The sequence below is a fragment of the Rhynchophorus ferrugineus genome, unplaced genomic scaffold (genome assembly GCF_030347505.1).
Source record: "Rhynchophorus ferrugineus isolate W39M unplaced genomic scaffold, kcgeb_rfMv2 rfM2, whole genome shotgun sequence".
In the NCBI taxonomy this organism is placed as follows: domain Eukaryota; kingdom Metazoa; phylum Arthropoda; class Insecta; order Coleoptera; family Curculionidae; genus Rhynchophorus; species Rhynchophorus ferrugineus.
This window is the reverse complement of record NW_027472581.1, coordinates 46,143,236-46,165,549: the sequence shown is the minus strand read 5'-3', so window position 1 is coordinate 46,165,549 and position 22,314 is coordinate 46,143,236. Positions and strand designations below refer to the sequence as shown.

The window sequence follows — 22,314 nt, the reverse complement described above, 5'->3', positions numbered from 1 at the left end:
AACATAGTTGTATGGATAACGACATAGTTGTTAAATAAAAGATATGCACAAATATTTAAATAAATACATTAGATATGATTTGAAAAGAAAACATGAAGAAAACAACAACATTTTTGTTATTTATAGCAATTTTAAAAAAGCTTATCATAAAGAAAATAAGAATCATTTATTTAGAAAGTGACTGCTCAAATTTATTTTTTACTTTTCCTCCGTGAATAATTCATTTAGGATAACAAACTTGTATTTATTTGTAGACCATAATCTAAATATATAGTTTTGACACTTTCGATATAAATTGTTACTAATTGCGTTGTAATGATTATAATTATTTGTCTAATCAAAAACAATATGCTGATTTAAGAATGACACATGATTATTTCAGGAATTAAAAATTTTAGAAATTTAAAACTCAGGAGACATGAGTCACTTATTCTGGTGTAATATTTCTCTGTTGATATTGAAAGTTGAATATTGGAGTATAAATTGTGATATGCAGACAGATGAAAACAAGACAATGGAAACAAACATAAAATAATATAGGCGACTTATTTTAAAAATTTATAATAAAGTAGAGCTTGATAAAATAAATGAAAAATTCACAGAAATTCAATTCATAATTTAACCAGCCTTTAGATAGAATATTTACTTCTCAATCAATAATAATCATTCACTAAATTTTTTTCATGTTTTGTCAATACATTTACTTTTTTTAAAGTCATAGTTGTTCAAACATAAATATATCAATACAATATAAATACATTTCTATACCTTAAATACTTAAGATATTGATACCAAATCTTTGCAGTATCTCAGCATTTCTTGTAGATGAGTTTTAATTTCCATGAGTTAAATATACCATCTTAAAGAACTGAAAGGAAGATTCAAAAGTTGACCAATTCGTCTTATTTTCTCGAATATTATATCAGTGTCTATATCAATATCCTTTTATGAATTATGTATTAATATTGACCCAGATTCACAATTATTTTATATATATCACGAAATTCTTGAAAAATCTAATTATTACATTTCGTGAAACATGATTTGACAACTTGTGCATACAGAAAGACGATCCAAAATATAATAACGGTTCACTACCTGCATCTTCTGGCTAACGAAGAAGATTTAATCTATGCATAGAAGACTTATCGATGTGTGCAAAGTGTTGAATTATTCAAATAATATTACAAAGTATTTAAAGTTGTGTGGTGATCTTATCAACCTTTGACTATTCTTTTTCGTTGGTAAGAAATATAATAACAAGCACATCTATAAGCAGTTATAGTTGTAAACGTGAGTAATTCTTCAAATAAGTTCATTATATTAGGTGCCCATTTATATTGATCAGGATATCTATTGGTGAAAATGCGAAGTATTCATGTAAACAACTATTAAACAAACTAACCTAACTGTTAACTTGTTAGATGGTTTTGATATTTTTCTATTGACATTTTACTATTGAGTTATTCACCGCTAATCATGAACCGGCCAAAATTGCATTTTCAACATACGTTACTTTTCGTTATTAGATTTGAAAGAATCTGCTGATGAATAGTGTAAAACTCAACTCAACCTCCTAAGGTAGCCATTTATTCGGTGGTAACGGTAGGTATTCATTGCTTGCTAATCAAAGAAAGAAAACCTTTCTTTCGTGTATTGTTACTGGTGATGAAAAGTAGATTTGCCACGGTAATCCCAAGGGCAAAAAGACATAAGCTATCAAATTACATCGACACTATATCGACATCGAAATGAGATATTCTTGATCTTGATCAAAAAACTGTCACTGCAGATGTTTACTGAGATCAATTCAACATGTTAAATGATATATTATTGCACTAATCAGTAATGACAAGTAATAGTTTGGAAATGCTGAAGAAATGCGAAACGTTATAATTAGATCTCATTACTTTTTTGGCATTGCCCGCATTTGACACAGTGTTGCCATATCAGAAAAATTAGAACTATTTGGAAAATTGATGGAATGTATTTTGATTAATATATATTGTTCAAATTTCTCGTCTTTTTAAAGTGATAGAACGATCACAATACATGCCAGCGCCTAATAAATACACTGATCAGTTCTTTATATAATGTCTAATCTCTGTGTATAAGACAAAATCGTTCTTTATATTATTCATATTTTATACTAGTTTATTTACCGAAATTGTTGATATAAAATCAATATTTCATAGAAAATATTTACAGGGCTCGTTATAAAACATTCTAAACCTATCATGAAAAACACTTAGTATATTAATAATAGAAAAATAGCGCGCCATCTATGATGCTATTGAGAATTTATTATTAAAAAAATCATAGGTGTCTGTTTGATTCTAGCTATAAGTATATTGTCAAACAGCTTTAAAACATAAACAATCAAAAATATATTAATATAACATATAATTAGACTTTAAAATATACAAAATTTCAAGTATTAATAAACATAAATAGGTAATATTTATAAATACGCATTTAAATAAATCGTCATTTAAAATTACCATTGCGTATATTGTCATAAGCAGATTTTAATTTAAACGATGAATTTGTATCGTATGTTTAATGGAAGCAGTATAATTTCGCCTACAGACTACTCGTAGACCGAATTAGCGAATTAACAAAGGCCCGCATCCGCCATTAGTTAAATTAGTCTACAAAACTTTATTTGTGGGTCAGGATGTCAGCACTAATGCCAATCTAACTCTATTTTGCTTCTCTAATTTGATCAATTATTTATTGTGCTTCCGGCTACAGTTAATGTTTTTAAGTGTTTTGAAACGGGATTATTTCTTGACTTAACAACAAACACGTCATAATGTTACGAACGTAGAATGTTTCGATCGCACTGGAACTATGAGAATGACGAATGTTTGCTTATGTGTAAGTGAGACAAATAATAAAACATCTCAAGATCATGATAAAAATTATGAGAAAATGTTAAATCTTATTTTGAAACTGAGACTTCATGTCATAATACGTAAAATATATTATTGTATTATAACAAATAATACATTTTAGACATATAATAACACATAACATTAATTATTAAATCTTGAAAATATTGAAGGTTCTCTTTATAGAATACTTTGATAGAAATTCGATTTATACAGTCAATGCAAACCTAAAATAACTGTTCATAAAGCCATTAATTACAGAAATAATTAAGAGAGAGAGAATAAGTAATCTAAGAACCCTAAGAAACGATAAAAAAAGATAATAGACATGATGTGACAGAAACAAGCACCACAGTAATATATAATAAATGTTTGTTTAGATAGGTCTGAGTAGCCGTCAAATAGTAATCTGTTCAACAAGACCTGTTTATCAATGGCAGTTGCTGTTGCTGCCTAGGCGTGTTGGCGATCGATCGAAACTGTTCTGCTCTCGGAAAATGTTAATCTCCTTTTGATCCATATCTTCTTTGAAGGTGCTAGGTGCGTCTTCCACCCAAAAGGTCCATTTTGCTATAGAAATGTATAAGAAACTACTTCACCTTTCATACGATAGATATGTCAAAAGCATTGTTATCTGGGTCTCTGAATTTGTTTCTCAACTATACACCGATTGTCGCACCAAAAAAGACTTCATTTCTAATACGATATCAGAGAGAATTTGTCTGAGTCATCGCCTTCGAAAAACTTCAAACTTACAAATGTCAGACTGTAAATGTCCTAAATGTAAAAGTCTCAAGTAGCAGTCTCGGAGCCATACAGAAGGATTGGCGAGAAAAGCGTGCGAATAAGGCGGAGTCTAGGATTAGTGTTGTTAAAGATGTCGGAGAGATAAATTAGTAAAATTGTTCATTATGTTTGTAAATGTCTAATGTTTATTTCCCAAGCCACCGCTTTTATAATATCTGCCTTTTTATAGCTTTATGGCGGTATTTTGGCCCCTCCAGCATATTGTTAGTCAGTATTTGATCAAGTTTTGAGACCGCTACCTGGCCTCTGGCTTATTTGGGATATGGAAAAACTTTTATAATTGACCATTGGTTAGAAGATAAGGTGAGTGGCAAATCCAGTATACTTTGGGAGTAGACGTGACATACATGCCACCTCAAATAGTTCGAACCAAGGTGTTCTAATCCTCTTTTACTTCTTCAGTCTTTCAATTAAGTTTGTTGAACTCACAGTTCGAAATAAATCGTGAGGTCAGGGACAAGAAGTCTACATAGAAAGACCCATATGAAAGATCGCCTTGATTCACTTAAATTGTAATTAGTGCAAATAAATTAAGTATTGTAAAGTAAAGTGTTTCATTAATTCGCAAGAATGTCTAGCTGATAAAAGGGCTTCAACGGCAATCTACTAAGAAAGATATCGAAGAAGACAAACACACTAGTTAGATTAGATTAGTCCAGCTAGTTTTTTATCATTAACGGTACAATATTTCTTCTTTTCCACGCACACTATCTTAAAGAAGTAAAATCTTATGCATTTTGGCCGATTCGGCTTATTACTTCGCCAGAACATACTATTTCCTTTTTCTCTATTATGGATCGCAGATAACTGAACTCTTGAACTAGCTTTAATAGATTACGTTGATATTTACAATAATAGAAGATCCCTCGGTTGTCAATATTTTGGACTTTTCTTTATTAATTGCCACATTATATGGCTGCAATACAATGTATGTTACAAAGAACGCTAGAAGCTTCAAAATCTGTATCAGCTATCATATATCAGCGGAATATAGCGCTATCATCGGCGAGCATCTGATCGGGTAGGGGAGTTTATAGCATCATATTGAACGCCAGGCTTGTTTTTATGTTTTCTTAATTGCTTAGAATACTATATTGATAAGCCATTGTGAAACGACACCTCCTCGGCGTACACCATCTGGGATATTAATATTTTCGCATCGTAAGATGGTTAATTAATTTTGTTTAGAGGGACAACCAAAGTGGAGGTCAGTGTTTATAGTCAAAAGCAAAGCGAAAATCGATAAAAGCCACAATCGCACGCATGTATCTACACAACTGCGATTCGGTCTATACTGGTCTTTCCTGCTCTTTGAAGTCTCATTTGCATAATTTTCATAAATAATTTTCCAACAATCGATAGAAAACGTTGGTAAAATAACAATTAATATATTGCCATTCGGAAGTTTCTGGAATTTCAATTGCTTGATTGATTTCATCCGCTTTTTGAATGTTATCGTTGGAAGATTTACTCCTACTGTTCAATTTCCTAAGTGTTTGATGCAACGTCCGATATTCAAGTTTCGTCCGACTTTTCATTCATTCATTTTATTCAAAACCATTTTCTGGCTGAAACTTTATATACATTCAAGTATCCGGTCTTCAGAATATTTAGTATCAATTTAAGCATTTCTTCAAGTTTCTGGCTTGGTGGCGCAGTGGTAAAGGCGACAGGACGGTCCTGTTGCTGTTGCGATAGCCATGTATTCGCATCTTTCTGGGGCAATAGTGCATAATCCGACAAGGAAAATTATACCATTCACGCCAGTAACCAGGTTGGGTAAGACCGGATGTCTTCTGGGATGATTCCAAAGTTTTTCACTTGCCAGTCGGTAGGCTTAATGCCGAGGACCAATGTTCGAAGCCCATGTTAAACTGTAAGTCTAGTACAGATAAACGCTAGTAGGTAAAGAGGAGACTGTAAAATATATTAAAAAACTTCATGAATTTAGTTACAAAATGTAGCTTTAACTATATCTAAGATTGTTTCAGTAGGTGTTTATAAGGTGAGAATGGCTACGAGATATGCTTTATGTTGAATAGCAATCACACTAGAAGCCTTTCTTGTGTCGACCATAAAACTGACACTTGATAACCACTGACCAATGAATGACAAAACAAAGTGGGTAATTTAAGATCTAATAACGCGTAGCTCGAAGACAACAGCAACTGTGATTTTACATTTTACCATTTCATGCTCCAATATAGAGCCACAATAGCATGAATTCCTTGAGCCTTTTGTCACCCTCCAATCGTAGTGTATTAGTGCTTGTCATTTCTTCAGTAAACATATTCATGTCAATTGATATAATGCCTAATTTTATAGTTATGATCACTATCGCAATTTGGACACCCTTCATCGCTTGGGATAATGTTTGGTGGAACTGATATTTTAATATTTCACCTTTCATATGAGCATATTTTTTTAAATTTAAATTAAATCTGAAAATGGAATAAACATTATATGGAATAAACAAATAGACATTCAATAGCGACTTTAATGAAGATTACAACTCTTTAGTGCGTCACTTCATTGCCACACACATTCACTCTTCCCACATTGATTTTTTAGGAGAAAACAATTTAAACAATTTTAATGGTTTCCGATAATTTATTGAACAACTTAGTATCCACATTAGAAGATACCTTTATACATACTCGGTATTCGTAATAAATGAATATTAATTATGAATATTATATTATTTATAGTATCTTATCTTCCTGAAATATACAATTCTTCTAAGGTGGAAGAATAGCTGCCATTCCTTATAGGATTTAGAGCGGTGCAGGTCGCATAACCTTGAATTATTCAAAATTTAATGTTTATAAAAAATGTTGCTTGGTTCGCTTCTAAGTTAAAATTTTAGTTTAAGATAGTTTTTTCGTTTTATGGTTGTGATGTGTATATTTACATTGAGTGACAGTGAACAGGCAAAATTTAACTTAACTACTTTTACAACTTACAGTTTCATAGTCTCACTCAAGTTTTCGCTTGTTTATTAAACTATAAACAATGAACTTTTTCCGAAATGAAGTTTTTCCGAAAATTATGGAATTTGGAAATTAAATTTTGAATATTTATTCGATAGTTTTGATTTTTGATAATGGGGTCTCATATGTAGAGATTATTAGGGATTTGGAGTGCATTAAAGAAGTCATATGAGATAATAGTGGGAAGAGCTGAACTGAAATCTTTAAACTTTAATAGAAACGATTATAATTGACATTTGAATAATATATATTTATTTTTGCTTTACAGTAAATATTAAAAGTGCGTTAAAATAATAAGTTCTTATAGGACACTTCATCAGGACATAAAATAAATAGATATAAAGCAAAATATATTTAAGATCCTTTAACATTTTCTACGTGGCTGCTTGATGCTTCATTCTTGCTAATGAGTGTCGAACTAGTCTTGAACAAAACTGAGCTTTCCCGCATTTCTCTTGGGAATTCCACCAAGCAGTCGAATGGTGTTTCAAATATATCATAAGGAATAAAATCGTGTGGTACAGGCCATACTCGATCTAAAAGCAAATGTGTAATATAATATCTTATAGTACAGATATTTTTCTTTATTATTAATTTATATGTAACAACTTCAGGACAATCAACATCAGAAAAAAAACGATCAAGGCAAGTGGCAGATGACGCGGGAACACCTTGTGGACTGTGAAGGTGGTTTAAACAGAATGAGAGACCGTCCTTAGGGATGTTCTTCTTTTGGTTACGGATATTATCGAGGTAATTCTAAGGACAGAGATAGAGGGTGAAGGAAGATTTGGGTGACAACACTAAAACCTTCACGAGGACAAAAACACTTGGCAAACATCTGATCAAGATAATAAAGTAGAAAGACACAAGGGTTCCGATGAACACACAGTCCAACAAGTAGATAATTAAATAAGGAGGGTAATTGGTGGCATGTGTGTATATTTATGTGTGTATATATTTAAACATTTTATCTGTGATTTAGAATCTATTATATGTTATATCGAAATAATTCTTCTTCTTATCTTATTACATACATATAAATAATATAAAGAACTTATTATGATATCGTCTTACCTTTATAAATATCTCTCATTGGAACAACGCCATATAAATTATAATAGTCAGACAATGGCATGGTAAAATTGGATTTAATGGCAAAATCTAGTAATTCGTATTCCGGAAGAAACATTACGTAATCTTTTTGTGACTGTCCAGGTTTATCTTGTGTAGTCATGAATGAAGTGGTGTATAACAAGGAACTCCCTTTCCATCTATCAAAGGTGCTTACCGACGAATTCTATAAAATTAGTATTAGATGCTTCTCATTGTAACTGTATATATAATTTCGGAACTGATATAGAATTTATATTCTGGTTGGTGTTATTTTCATTTGTAATTAATTTCATAGTATATCCTACATTACCCATGGAATCGCCGAATTTAATTTTTATTGTTGATTAAATAAAAAAATCTTTATTTACTTAAAAAAACGGAAAAAAGCAATTTTAAAGCTATACTTGAGGATAATAGATATTTGAAAATGAACATGATCTCAAAAATACTAAGATGTTGTTAAAGAAGAACAAGGCAATGGTCATGATTTTTAGGTGTGCACAATCTCATCTACATTGAATATTTGAAAAAAAAGAAGTCTAACTGCAGAATATTATGCATTCTTATTGCATCATCTATAAAAGTTCCTTGGAATTAGCCGGTCAAATGGTCAAAAGGAAAACCCATTGAGTCCTATATTATTGAGATATTACTCTTCAATGGATCTTTGGGTATGATTTTTATATTTTGACCAAGTGTTATATAAGTCAATCTTATAAAATATTGTATAATGACCATTTCTATTTTGAATGATGAATCTAGTCGATCAAAATTGGGATCCTACCGAACACGAATTTTAATGATAAATATTTATCATGTTATTATTAAATAACGAAGTAGATTGAACAGATGCTGCCAACAATAACTAATTTTACTGTAAGAAAATCGACATTTGTAATGTTCAATCAATGATTATAAAGCAATTCATTAGGCCTTCGTTAAATTCATTAAAGCACGCAGTTTTATTTCGAAATTTAATAGAGGAAGAGAGGAATTCTAGATTTATTAGGATAAAAAATTCTCACAGTTGAATTCCAGATAATTCTGTTGGGACAAATAATTTGGACATATATAGTAGTAATACTTTGTAAAGTATTAACAGGATGATGGAAATATATTTTTATACAACGTAAATGACATAGGGCTAGATATTGTTCAGTTTGTGCTAATTAACTGGAATTTTATATTATTGAATAAAATCTCGTGAAATTCCAAGACTGTCGTCGACGATTTCGTCGTTTTTAGGAATCATCTACAATGAATACTTAAAACGTAGTATTATGTGTCATTATGGAATAGGTTTATCGAAGTAATAAAGAAAGAAATAACTATAACAACTCCCTATTTGAAAAGGAAAAAGGTTCTCTTGCATCAAAATAATACTTGAATAGTTTCGAGAATCAAAATCATGCAATTAAAGTTAAAATTAATATAACATACACCGTATTCGCTGGGTTTGGCTCTGATCGAATTTGGAAATACGTATAGAGCTCCAAAATCTAGCAAGAAAAATGGGTTTTTATATATTCTTGAAGTAAATTATTGAGTGAGCCTTGTACTACTTGTATTGTACTCTTTGTACCCTCCTTATACTCCTTTTTTCGTGTAGAGCTTTTCTTCTATCAATCTTGAGTTATATAAAAAAATTCCTTGAATTATATTTTCTAAATTTTAATAAATTTTCTTAAGTGTTTTTGGGAGAACTTTTAAATATGAACCATAAATGAGTATTTATTCAATTATATTTATAATTGAATAAATATTCTTAAAATATTAAATAATAAGAATATTTAAGCAAGACCATGAGTATTTTTACGCCAATGTAAAACAACTTAGAAATTTTTAGATCTATTTAACCAGAACCCGCTAATGTCAATTCCCATAATTACAGTTACCTTCCAAGTCCACGAAATATCTAATATAATTTGATACAACTGGTCGTTGTTGATTATGTCAATAATTTAATTACAAATTATTATTTTTCATATCTTACACTTATTTACTTTAAATAAACTTAAATTTGAACAATGATTTACATTACATGCTAGGGTTTCTATGGAAACAATTTTATACAATACAATTTACGATCTAAAAAGACAATATAATATTTCTGTATAAATAACAAATATTTATAATAAATATTTGTATAATAAATAATTCTGTATAACTCCTTGTCATATTTTAAAAATAGATGTGATTTTACGAAAACGAAATCATAACTTTTATTGTTATTTATTATTAGTCATTAAATGTGACGACAGGATTACGCTTGTGTTAATAATTACCTCTACCTACATAATAAATTAAATAACATAATATAGCATAAAGTATGTAAGTAATCTTAAACTATCAACCACTACTGTATATTAGTTATTGTTAAAACATTAATAGTATTTTAAGAAATATAAAACCAGTCTTCTTTATACTTTATTTTCTGAAAAAAAAAACAGTTACATTTTTTTAAAATACAGCTTCGAAAACTATGTATACTAAAGCATATAGCGTTAAAAATTTAAATATAAAGATTTTAAGTTGTGAATTAACGAATTAAAAATATTAGATATTATAACTAATTAGGTCTATACTCCTAAGTTATCTTTTTGATAATGGATTCAATGAGAGACAATGCAATCAATTGTTTTTTAAAATCAACTAATTTCATAAAGTAAGATCCCCACGATGACAACCGTATTTGCAGATATTTGCTAGGTTTAGTATTTACTATGTATTTACTGTGTTAAGTGTAAGTAACAAGTTATAGGGTTTGATTATCAGTTTATGTGTAAAGTGGTGTGTCGATGTTGGTAACCGTGCAGTACTTGATATTGATAAAAATGTTATGTTAGTTTAAAAAATTCGTTCTCATTAAAATGCCTCCATCTGAGTAGACACACTTTTAGATCAAGTTCATTTTGATCTTATATTAAATACAATTTCGATATAATTTCATATAGAAACTAATGAATTTTTGAACTCGTACTCGTAGTTCTTTAAAAATGAATTTGATAATAATTTTTTAATAAATAGAGGCATCAGTTCTTTAGGTATTAATTCCAACCAAGTAATCGGTAGCCAAGTTTTCGGTAGTACTAAATATATTCAATAACCAAAGCTTTAAGATGTAACGCGCTTTCCCGAAAACTGAAATAGTTTTCCACTGAGACAAGCAAAGACTTTCAAAAGCAACGAAATGGATTGTTGCATATAATGCCAAATCCAAGAGTTGATTTGTTTGAAAAGTAATTGCAACACGAATTGGCCATTTGACCTTGATATAGATTTACAAAACCGCAGTTTCCTGATCCTCAGGCTAAGAACTGCTAAATTGGAATGAAATCATGATGGCTGAAGTCTACCAATATTAGTTCAATGATTTTAATCAAAAATTGTTGGCGAAATGGTCGGCAGTAACAAGAGACGCAAAATTACGCTCGTAAAATGATATTCTCCAGATTGGTGACATGTTGAAACAGGAATGAATATCACTTCAGCTTTTAAATCCAGTTCTATACGGCCCTATATAACAATCAGATATGAAGTATCATGTATGTATTGTATTGATGTATATATAAGAAATGTATCAGTCTATCTTGGTTCATTGACTGAATGAACTTTCCTGTTGGGCCAATAAATTTTTATTTAAAAGGTTTTTTTATTTAAATAATTATGGTCGCTCTCTCTTTTATTTGTTAACATATATATATATATATATATATATATATATATATATATATATATATATATATATATATATATATATATATATATATACTATCTACTAGCTTTCTAGTCTAGCTATTACTATCATTTAATATAGAATAATACATTAAGTTATCAAATAGATTAACCTACCTCAAGTGATTTGGTGTGGGAGTCAGTTTTCTCCTTAAGTTGATCGTCCGAATAATTACTGATCAACATATAAATTCGTTTGATGCAGTTATAAATAAATCGTGCCGATGACTGTAAATCAGCCTCCACATCCAACTTTTCCAATAATTTGGATGGTATACCAGTGAAGGATGCCCATCCATCAATGAACCTCTAAATTTTTCAATTCAATAAAATATATACATAACTGCGATTTTTTACCTGATTAATGTGGGATACGTGAATTAATAATTTAACCTTACCCAAGTTGGTTGAGTGATCAGCATCGGGTTGTAATAAATATTTTAAATGCTTATTTAAATTGTCTTCATCGCTCTAAAATTGTATTAAATTAAAACAATTAATTAGTAATAATGAATAAATACAGATCATATAAAGGTAGCTCGTAAGATACAAATGTTGTTTATTATATCTTAGGACTTGGTATTTAAAAAAATATATAGTATCTACAGTAGTAATGTTAAATTATTCGTCGAAGTAGACTTATTACTTTTCACAATATCACTTCATTGCTTTATACATTCGATTTAAGGAACAAAATGTATGTTCCATAAGTGTAGTTTTGAAATTTTCAGTAGAATAAAATAACTTCTAATAATCTAAAAGAAAGGAAAATGATTAACACACGAACTGACTGAAAATACCACTTCGAATATTGCAGCTTCATTGCTTTCCAGGCCAAAAAGCCCAAAAAATCATGGGTTAGTCCATCCACATTAACACCGAATCAGAATATTCGTAGGCATAAGGTTACGCCATTCATATGTTGGAACCAGCAATGTGTAGATTATTATGACTTGGTAAAACCGAATTAATTAATGTCTATAGATATCAACTGAATAAATTTAACGACGTATTGTTTCAAAAACTCCTGCAAAAGCCCAAAATGTACGCATAAATGGTTATGCTCTGACATGACAACTCTCAGCAAACCGTTGAAGTCGGTCTTCTGATTACCACTTCCTCAAATCGATGCAGCATAACTTAAATGACAGACAATTTATAAAAAATCTTGATATCTGTGTAAAATTTTACTCATTATTATTTTAGGTAGCAATATGCTCTACCTGTATCAGGATTCATACCAAATATAAGATAAAACATTAAATCATTAGATTTATTCAAAGGACGAGAATTGAGACCGACCTTAACTGAAAATAATTATCTATTATATATTATGAAGTCATATTATTTTAATTTTTAGAGTTAAAATTATGGCAATTGTAGTGAAACTAGCATTACATATTTTGATATTAACTTTATCAGTGGTAATATAGCAATATGAGTTTTTAGTTATTAAAGATATGTACAAAAGCCTTAGTCAACCTTGCTTCCACTTACCTCAACCATATGAACGAAGTACTCAGGATAATATAAAAGAAATCCAGTAAGTTTTTCTATACAATACGTTTCATTACATTTAGTGATAATCTGTTGAAACACTTTCTTAGCTTTATCGTAACAGTCGAATGTATGGTGTCCTGTGTAAATAATTCGATGAAGATAAGTGGCCTAAAATTATTTAAACTGGTCAAAAATATGATTTGCTTTATTTTTATACTTTCACATAATTAAACCAATTACTCGTTTAGCCAATTTTAGATTTTCCATCAGTATATGATACATGGAATATCTCTCTGGTTCTTTAACATCACCCAAATCTTCTAGGCGAATTTTCGGCTTTGGTTTAGGATAGTTTACTTTAACATTTTTTTTCATTTTCCTTAAAATAATACTGACAGATATTGCTAGATATATGAAACAACCTAGACATGAATGTTGTCACAAAGACATATTTTATCAATAATAGTTGGTTACCATGGTTATTTTTCCTAGGGTTATAAGTTTTATGTGAATCAAATAATTAATACTTCATTATATGTTATTTTCAAAGCTACCACTCAAATTTAATACACTTATTATAACAATAAATATATTGGTATATTAAATATTTTTATAAAATTAATCACAAAAATATAGAAGAACTAATGTTGTGTTCTATTCTAACTATCTAATAAAATCTATTCTAAATTCTTAAATTATATTAAATATCCATATGAAGAGTATGCTAGCGTTTTCCTGGTATTAATGTTGTAACTAAAAAGAAAAAAAAACATATGTTAGGTGTAATAATAATACCATTTCTAATAATTTAATCATACTAATAAAATCAAATGATGTACTTCGTCTGAATACAACAAATAAAAAGCTTTGTTTATGGTTTCCTTATTCAGTTATTCAGTGTTGTCAATAAAGGGTTTAATAATCAGGGAAAAGACATGTGTTTTATGTACATTTTATAGAACCACATAATGAACATACTGAAGGAGTATTACAAGCATTAGAAAGTTCATTAAATACTTTAAGGTGATGTAATAAGGTAAGGTGGATAGCATTAAAATTATAGAAGCTGCAACTGTATACAAAAGAAAAGTAACGCAAGAAATATATTCTGAAGAATTTTTGAACTGAATTGTTGGTACAGCAAATAGAAACTAATAAGTGTTTAATGCAGCTGATACTGCACTGAATTGGAAAATAAAGCCAAACATAAACAAAATCTCTCACATGAAAATTTCGCTACTGCCATTTGAACCTTCAGGTAGGAAATAAAGTCATTAGTTTTTTACAGATCCATAAATTTTCGCACTGTAAAGAACTAAAGAAAGGAAGGCAACTTGTCAGAGTTTCGGGTTAGAAGTGCTATATTTGGGAGTACCCCTTATTAAACTATTACTGATTATCATAACTCTATGTCTATAATTCAACCCATGGTCTAAAGAATCATGCAGGCCCTCAAATTCTAATTATATTAGACGCACTACTCATGGAATGTGAATACGAATGGGACATACTGAAATAATTACTTGAAAAAGCTGTTGTCTGCTTTGACTATCGAAAATAATAAACAATTTATTTAAATTCTGAATTTAATGCGAATATAGCTCAATTTGTGACGATTTGAATGACAGGAGATGAGAATATTCGAAAATTTTTTATAAGAAAATTTTCTTGTATCATAAAGTGCCGACTCGACAGAATCCGACGTGAAATTGAAAAGGTAACCTTAATTTAATTTACAAATTTTATTTCCGATTTTGGATTGTGCTTCCTACAATTATATTTAAATGCCAATTTCATATTTTTGTTTGCTATACTCAACCTATATTTACTAAATCTCTTTATGAAATATATGTTATATCGTGCGATTAATACTGTTTTATCTGTTTGCACAAGGAAAAACCGTATTAGATAGAAAATATCATGAATCTGTCCTCACCGTTCAATAAGTATCAATTTCTTTAAGCAAAATAAAATAACTTTATATATCGTAAAAGTTTATGTCAAACTGTTCACATTTCATAACTGGCGCAGTATGTATGATTCATAAGACTGTTATTTTTATTATTCATACAATTAACTTCTTATTCATCAAATTACATATCGAGAAAAATACAGGTATCGCAGCTGATGTGTATCGATGCTGTAATGTCATAAAAGATCGATAAAAGGTACTCAAACACCTTTATTAATAAACTATTAGAATTGGGAAATATCGATGCTTTAAAAAACACCACTAGTCTGTAAATTCTTGGCACAACCATTCCAGTAAGGGTCCAACCTTGGGGAGTAAGGCCACCGAAGGCATACAGATAATGCTAAGAACTAACATAGTATAATAAAATCGCAGTAGTTCAGTTTCTCAGCCTTAAACTATTGAAATTTGGAGTCGCTAAATCTTGAAATACCATTCTGTACAGGATAAACCATGGGAATTTGGGTAAAACTGTGCTATTCAGAAGATCGTGAAAGGTAAATTGAAGGTCCAGGCGATACTCACAAATAATTTTACTACAGCTATAAGCTGTCTAGATGGGGCGTTGCCCCATGATCGTTATCACGTACATCCCTTTGGTTGTTTAGTTACGAGGAAAGTATCTTATTCTATAAGATAATGTTTGTTAAAAAAAAATGGTGCATTTATGATAAATTGAAAGGCGTGATGAGTGAGAAGTCTAGATATCGCCAGTATCGTTTTGTGCTCGCCTTTTAACAAATCGTCACTTTTATCAGAAAATAAAATAGTTTTAAAGTAAAATAACAATATCTGTTGCTTTAAGTCTCTAATATTTCATCACCTATATATCCCGTGAATAAGAAGCTTTTACTGTACACTCAAAACGAACTTAAAATTCAAATTTGTTGTCATATATACAACGTAAGTAATATTTCTGGATTTAAACAAAAACGCCCATTTTTTACCTTAATCTTTGTTGCCTTTTAAAACAATTATGTAAATTATTTATTTGTTATGCAAATTTAAATAACATTAACAAAAATATGTGTTAAAAACAAATTGTGAAATAAATATAAGATATTAAAAAAAAGATATAGATTAATATATTTTATGGATTTTGCAATATCACTTTTGCATAAAATTGCAATCAGTATATTATAGGTTTTGGTAATATTAAGATGATAAAATTTTCTTTTATAAATCTTATTTACGATGAATTAAAATTAGTTATCTAATTAGAAAACTATGAAATAACTTATGGGGTGCTGCTACTACTTACTGTTTCTAATGTTTTGTACTACACCATTAAGAGTTGTCAGAAGTGTGCCTAATTGATTGGTAATTGTGCTTAAATCTGGTAAGGCTGTAAAAATACGGTTTTAAATATTATTACTATAAAACTGTACACATATTTTACATAATTTTTGGAACATCATTTAACTTAAACATCAATAATATTGGTTATTGTATTTTTAGTCAACTTTCCCAGTTGACAGTCCTAAACCATCTTAAATCATTAATTTATAATCATCATTATATTATCATCATATATTACGAATATCGTTATTATTTAGACTTTTTATTAACAGCAATTTAAATGTATATGATTATTCAATAGATATAAAAAATTATTAAATATATATTCATATTTCAAACTCAATAAATTATACAAACTGTATTATGTTAAAAATGTGTTACAATTACAATAATTTTGGTAGACATATGTTACTGAACAATTCAAATATTAAAAATGATATATAACAAAATAAGATCCAATATAAATAGAAATAATTATAATTAAGAAAAGATCTTTAAATTATATATATTTTTAAAAAATTATACAAAACGCTGTTTTACAATATTTCAAAAATACTAATACAGCTAATAATTAATAGCCATGAAATATTTTTTGACGTTTTTCCGCACTCGTCTTGCTTGTGTATTGATGCAAGTACAAGAGAACAATAGTATTAAATTAATTTTCTAAATTAAGATTGTACTAAGCATACGTAATGTAAGATGTAATAAAAATATACTTACTTTGCGCCTTAATATCCAAAATATTTACACTAATAAGCTAAAATATATATATTTTTATCATTATAAAATGATTAAGAGCAATCAAAGTACATACCGTTAGAAAGAAAAATACCGCAAATATTCTAGCGAACATAATGAAACTCTATGAATAAAAATTTATTTGTAAATATGTTTATGGACAACTGATTGCAAATTACAATTATTTATACTCAGAAATTTGATTAGACATTGAAAACCGTTAATAAACCAACCACAGTGTTAAAACTAAATGTGATGAATTTCACGCATCGGGGACCCATAATTGGAACGAAAGTCTTAAATTTCCTGTTTCAGTAATATTTATAATAAGGCTGTTTCGTATTGTATTGTTTAAGAAATTAGGCCGTGAGAAATTTGGTGTTTTATGCATTTTAATTCATAATAGATTTTGTTAGGTATAAATATTATATGTCATTGAAACATGTCACAAAAGTAAATAATATTAGTTGTTGTAAGTTTAATATATTTAATATATACACTGTATCAATGCAAATAACTCTTATGCAACCTAACCTAACTGTTAAATTCCATGGTTTTGACAATTATGTACATAAAATAACAATTATCCATTAGTATTATTGAGATATTCAGACGCTAATCATGGAATGCTCAACATTGCACTTTCGATATTTATTACCCTTTGCTTGATGTTGTAATTGGTGTAATAATTGGAAATACTCTGTGCACTTGATCGATTGTTGAGTGGTAATTTCGATAACCAAACTGGAAATCTGGTATTATTACAAAATATTTAACACGTTTAAATATTAGTTTCTCAAATGATTGAATTATAAGTAGCAGCGAAATAGGCCTGTAAGACTCGACTTGATCTGAAGTTTTGTCATATTTTTTGAGTATAATTACTTGTACCACATTAAAGCATTCCGGAACATGCTTCAGTCTTGAACATTCACTAAATATATATATATATATATATATATATATATATATATATATATATATATATATGTCAACATGATAATGATTGCTTTTGTGGCAGTTCCTTAATAATCCAGGCGAAATGTTATCTATTCCAGGCACCTTTTTAGGATTAAGGTTATCAACTTCATTGGCAACTGGAGCCTACATTGGGTTGATAAACAAGGAACGTATCCATTGTAGATTATATATCGTTATGCTAAATATTGTGCAAACAATTCAGCCTTTTCATCATTGCGTCTCTAATAATTGGTCTTTTAAATCTTCGAATCCACAGCGAATAATCTTTGTTTGCTTCTGGGTTAATTCCGCCTTTCTTTTATCATTTCTTTAATTTCTAGGGGGTAAATTACGCCATATTCTGATTTCTCTCTTGTTATTGGGGCATAGCATACTTAGGCATATATACTTAGCATCTTTCGCAGCTGATCGAATTTGTTCAATTATATTTTTGGTTTGTTACTCAAGATCATATATACTTTTGAGTCTTATATACATATATATATACATATATATATATATATATATATATATATATATATATATATATATATATATATATATATATATATATATATATACAATATATACTTTTAATGTGATTTGTTCATGCAATATTAATCTGAATTTGTCTTCTTACTTCTTTTTTTTTAATATTTTAAACTTTTTTGCGTTTGGGGAAAGCGTCATCTCTGACTTCTTCCTATTATTATCCTTTTTGGTTTTTTACTTCGGCGGGAGGAGACATGACAGACTTGTTAGGTTTTTACTAGTGGTATGTTTCCATTGATCATACTCTTAAATTCTTACATAATCCAATCTTATCCAATGTGTTTATCAAAAAATTTAACAAAACATAAAATAAAGTAATCAGATAACTGATCAAAACATTATTCAAATCCGCTCTTTTTCTTAACGCAAAGTTTTAGGGCACCTCATTTTAATTATATTAGAAACATGGAAAAGTATGGAATAATAAATTAAGTAGTATATGTTTATATATTAAAACAGATAACATATGAATAAAACAATTTTGAAGTTGATATTTGACTTTAGTATGTGTATTAAAACAATAACGAACAAAATTAGTTAATTAGGCTGCCCGCCGGATTCGCTTATATATTTTGTGTAACCGATCTGCGGCTAGACCAAATTGCTTGATTTGGGCGTTTTTCGTTTAATTGGAAGATATTTATTCCATATTACACAAAAATGTTACGCCTAAAAATTCTTCCTCGATATAAGCTTTAAGCGTACCAAATTTCACGCATCTCGAGGCATCCCGTTTTCTTCAAAAAGGGAGACAAAATTTTCGTTAAGCCATATTAATTGGCATAGTCGTGGATAGGCCGATATAGATTATAAAGAGTCGAATTTCATATTTCAGTAATGAAAACAAGAATTGATTTTAAAATGTATTAAAAAAATACTCATCATACAAATATTTAGCTACTTTAGCCACCGTTAACATAATTTTGTGTAATATTCAAAAATGTTCTGATTCCTTGTGCGACCTGTTGACCAAACTGAGAAGATAAATCAGAAACAGCATTTCCAAAATTCTGAAGGCATGACGAGTTAAATAATTCTGTAAGAAAAAAGTATTTTAAATATTGTACTCCATGATTTTTTTTCTTATTTAATTATTGTCTTCTAAAAGTCAGGGACTTACTTCAAAATATATGATTTGTCATTATATAAATAAAATATTTGATATAGTTACTGTTATCTTGACAAAAATGCTTATACAATTTCAAAAATAAAGGTTAACTTGTTACTTTCTCATTAGATATAAACGAATTTACCTTAAGATAATTAAATAGGAAATTATTCTGTCTAAAAGCAGATTATAAAATTATAACATTTGTTATTAATGCTAAATGTTTAATCCCAGTAAGCAGGTAGTTACTAAGAATTAATTCACAAGGTTTCTTTTATAAAGAATAGTTTATCTAAAAAGAATTTGAAAACAAATTATTGTATTAAAAATTATTGATCATCGCTATTTAACATTTTGTTCTTAGAGATAGACCGAATCTCGCGTCGGAAGTACTCATCTTTAGATACAATTTATGAATCGACCAAAATCTTGGCAATCTCATAAGTCCATTCCTCAACTATCCATGTACCATTCGTTACACGCGATTGTCAGACGTTGCATTTGGTGAGTGGAGCAGTGATTTAACAATTTCAATTTTTTTCAATTATTCAAGTATGTTTTGGATCGGTTTTGAAACGTATTTTTGATCATGTTTTGATGCAATTTTTTCTTCAATGCTCTGTCCAAGAGCATCACTTGGTTTTAATAGTTCATAGTAGAAGACATTCTAATGTCAACAATCTCAACAAATAGACAAATTGAGTTGCAACTTGAAATTTCGACTTCAGATTCAATCAAGAACATTTTTGACATATCTGATAATTGGTTATTTTAATTTGATAATGTTTTTTTGTATTTTAACTAATTAAAATGGGTTGAAATTAATGCTTAATTTAAATGAAGGCTTCTTTAGAGAGACTAGATTATCATGGAGAACATCTAAATTCTGTACTACCTTCTAAAATGCTATCAGTTATTTTTAATACCTAACATTATATAAAAATAAAAATATACTTACGTTGAGCTTGTATACCGACTGTTGTTAACTAAAAATTAATAATAATTATATCAGAAACATTATTAGATATAAAAACTTACAAGAAGAATTAATAAAATACAAATAACGTGTTTCATCTTCAATTTATTGTGAACTGGTTGACAACCACCGATTAATGAATACTATATATATACGTACGTTCATTCAAACATAACGAATATAATACTTTAAATTCGACGCCTATTGACCACATACATAACAATAATTTCATAGATCCGGTGTAAATATAGCGAGAATAATAATTTATTACATGAAGAAGGACTATATTTGTGTTGAATATAGAAATAGACAATAAAATATTATATTTGGTCCGTCAAATGGTACTTTTTCTAGCATTCAATTGACAAATAATAAATGATGTTTAAATCATCAAGTCAATTAAATCATTTAATTTAATAAAAAATCTCGGTTGTCGGACGATGAAATTAAACTCAATTAATAATAAGATGGGGATCTAGAATGACGATAGCTAAAATATAGCAGCTAGGAAGTAGGAGCTACATATCAGAAAAGAAACATTACATTACAAGAAACATAGCATCAAGTTATATGAAAATTGAAGAAAATTTTAATAAAACTCACCAGTGATACTAAGTATGAGTGAAACTTCAGCTAAATAAGTTCTACTTAAAAACAAAACAAAAAAATTTACAATATAAAAAAAAATTTAAGAGGGAGACACTGAAAGGAATAAAAATATCATTTATTATTTCAAAATATATCAAAAGCAAACAAAAGCATTAAAAATACACTCGCTTTGAAAAAATGAAAGTGAATTTGAATATAATTTGCTGTTCAATAAAAATTCTATGACTCAAATAGTCATTCACCTAATATCACATGAAGCCACAAAAATTACAAAAACTAATTTGAGAAAACCACCTACGATTGACCAGTCTACAAAAAACAAATGCTTCAAAAAATCTATATTCAAAAAAATATCTACCGAATTATAAAACACATAAATATGATTAATGTAGCATTTCAACTAAATTATATCTTACATTTTGTGAAGATAGATAAATTATTTTGATCTTCATTCCCCTATTTAGTCCCGACCTTCATAGAATCAAGACGTGTTTTTTCATTCCCGAAAACGAGTCGCTGTAAATATCAAATAAAAATACATCTATATATTTTTTACGGTCAACTTCGGTTAACGGTTTCAAAGAACTCTCAGGTACGGGATACAATGAAACGGCCAACCCAAAGTGAAGAATATACGTGCTCTCAAACAAAAGACGTTCCATGTTTTCCAAAAAGGGAAAAAAGCGAAAGTTAGTGAAAAAAACATTTAATTATAACAATACAACATGATGGACTGCAACATGGATTTGAATATATTATTGAAAGAAAACGAAGAATTAAGAACGAATAACGAGCGTCTGAACCAACAACTGTTATAATTATCTAAGGATATGGCTGCTCTCCGTTTGCAACTGCAAGATCACACGCAAGATACACCAAAAAGGCATACTAATTATGCAGAAGAATACTACACTAATGAAGACGAACTAGCATTAGAGGTAGAGGAACAGTCTGACTGGACCGAAGTAACAAACAAGAAGGATCAAAAGAGGAAGAAGTCAGCGATGACGCCTTCGCCAATCACAAAAAGTGTTATATTATATAAATATTATAAA

The 22,314-nt window shown here is 29.0% G+C and overlaps 1 protein-coding gene and 3 long non-coding RNA genes across 4 annotated transcripts; 1 reads left to right on the top strand and 3 right to left on the bottom strand.

Annotated features, from left to right (window-relative positions):
- Positions 1-3,584: 3,584 nt before the first annotated feature.
- LOC143191330 (uncharacterized) lies at positions 3,585-4,229 on the top strand. The gene is made up of 3 exons (XR_013004472.1): positions 3,585-3,811; positions 3,871-4,004; positions 4,104-4,229. It is a non-coding gene; the product is annotated as an uncharacterized LOC143191330 (long non-coding RNA).
- Positions 4,230-6,956: 2,727 nt separating this feature from the next.
- Positions 6,957-13,464, bottom strand: LOC143191307 (uncharacterized). Its single transcript, XM_076396223.1, has 6 exons — positions 13,283-13,464; positions 13,040-13,210; positions 11,900-12,013; positions 11,660-11,851; positions 7,769-7,991; positions 6,957-7,227 (listed from the first exon to the last, which is right to left on the bottom strand). Exons 1-6 carry the CDS (start codon positions 13,415-13,417, stop codon positions 7,046-7,048), a joined length of 1,017 nt encoding a protein of 338 aa, XP_076252338.1. The 5' UTR covers positions 13,418-13,464; the 3' UTR covers positions 6,957-7,045.
- A 140-nt stretch (positions 13,465-13,604) lies between these two features.
- On the bottom strand, positions 13,605-17,078 carry LOC143190094 (uncharacterized). The gene is made up of 3 exons (XR_013004163.1): positions 17,037-17,078; positions 16,276-16,359; positions 13,605-13,795 (listed from the first exon to the last, which is right to left on the bottom strand). It is a non-coding gene; the product is annotated as an uncharacterized LOC143190094 (long non-coding RNA).
- Positions 17,079-19,416: 2,338 nt separating this feature from the next.
- On the bottom strand, positions 19,417-20,818 carry LOC143191413 (uncharacterized). Its single transcript, XR_013004496.1, has 3 exons — positions 20,713-20,818; positions 20,633-20,660; positions 19,417-19,602 (listed from the first exon to the last, which is right to left on the bottom strand). It is a non-coding gene; the product is annotated as an uncharacterized LOC143191413 (long non-coding RNA).
- Between the last annotated feature and the right edge of the window lie 1,496 nt (positions 20,819-22,314).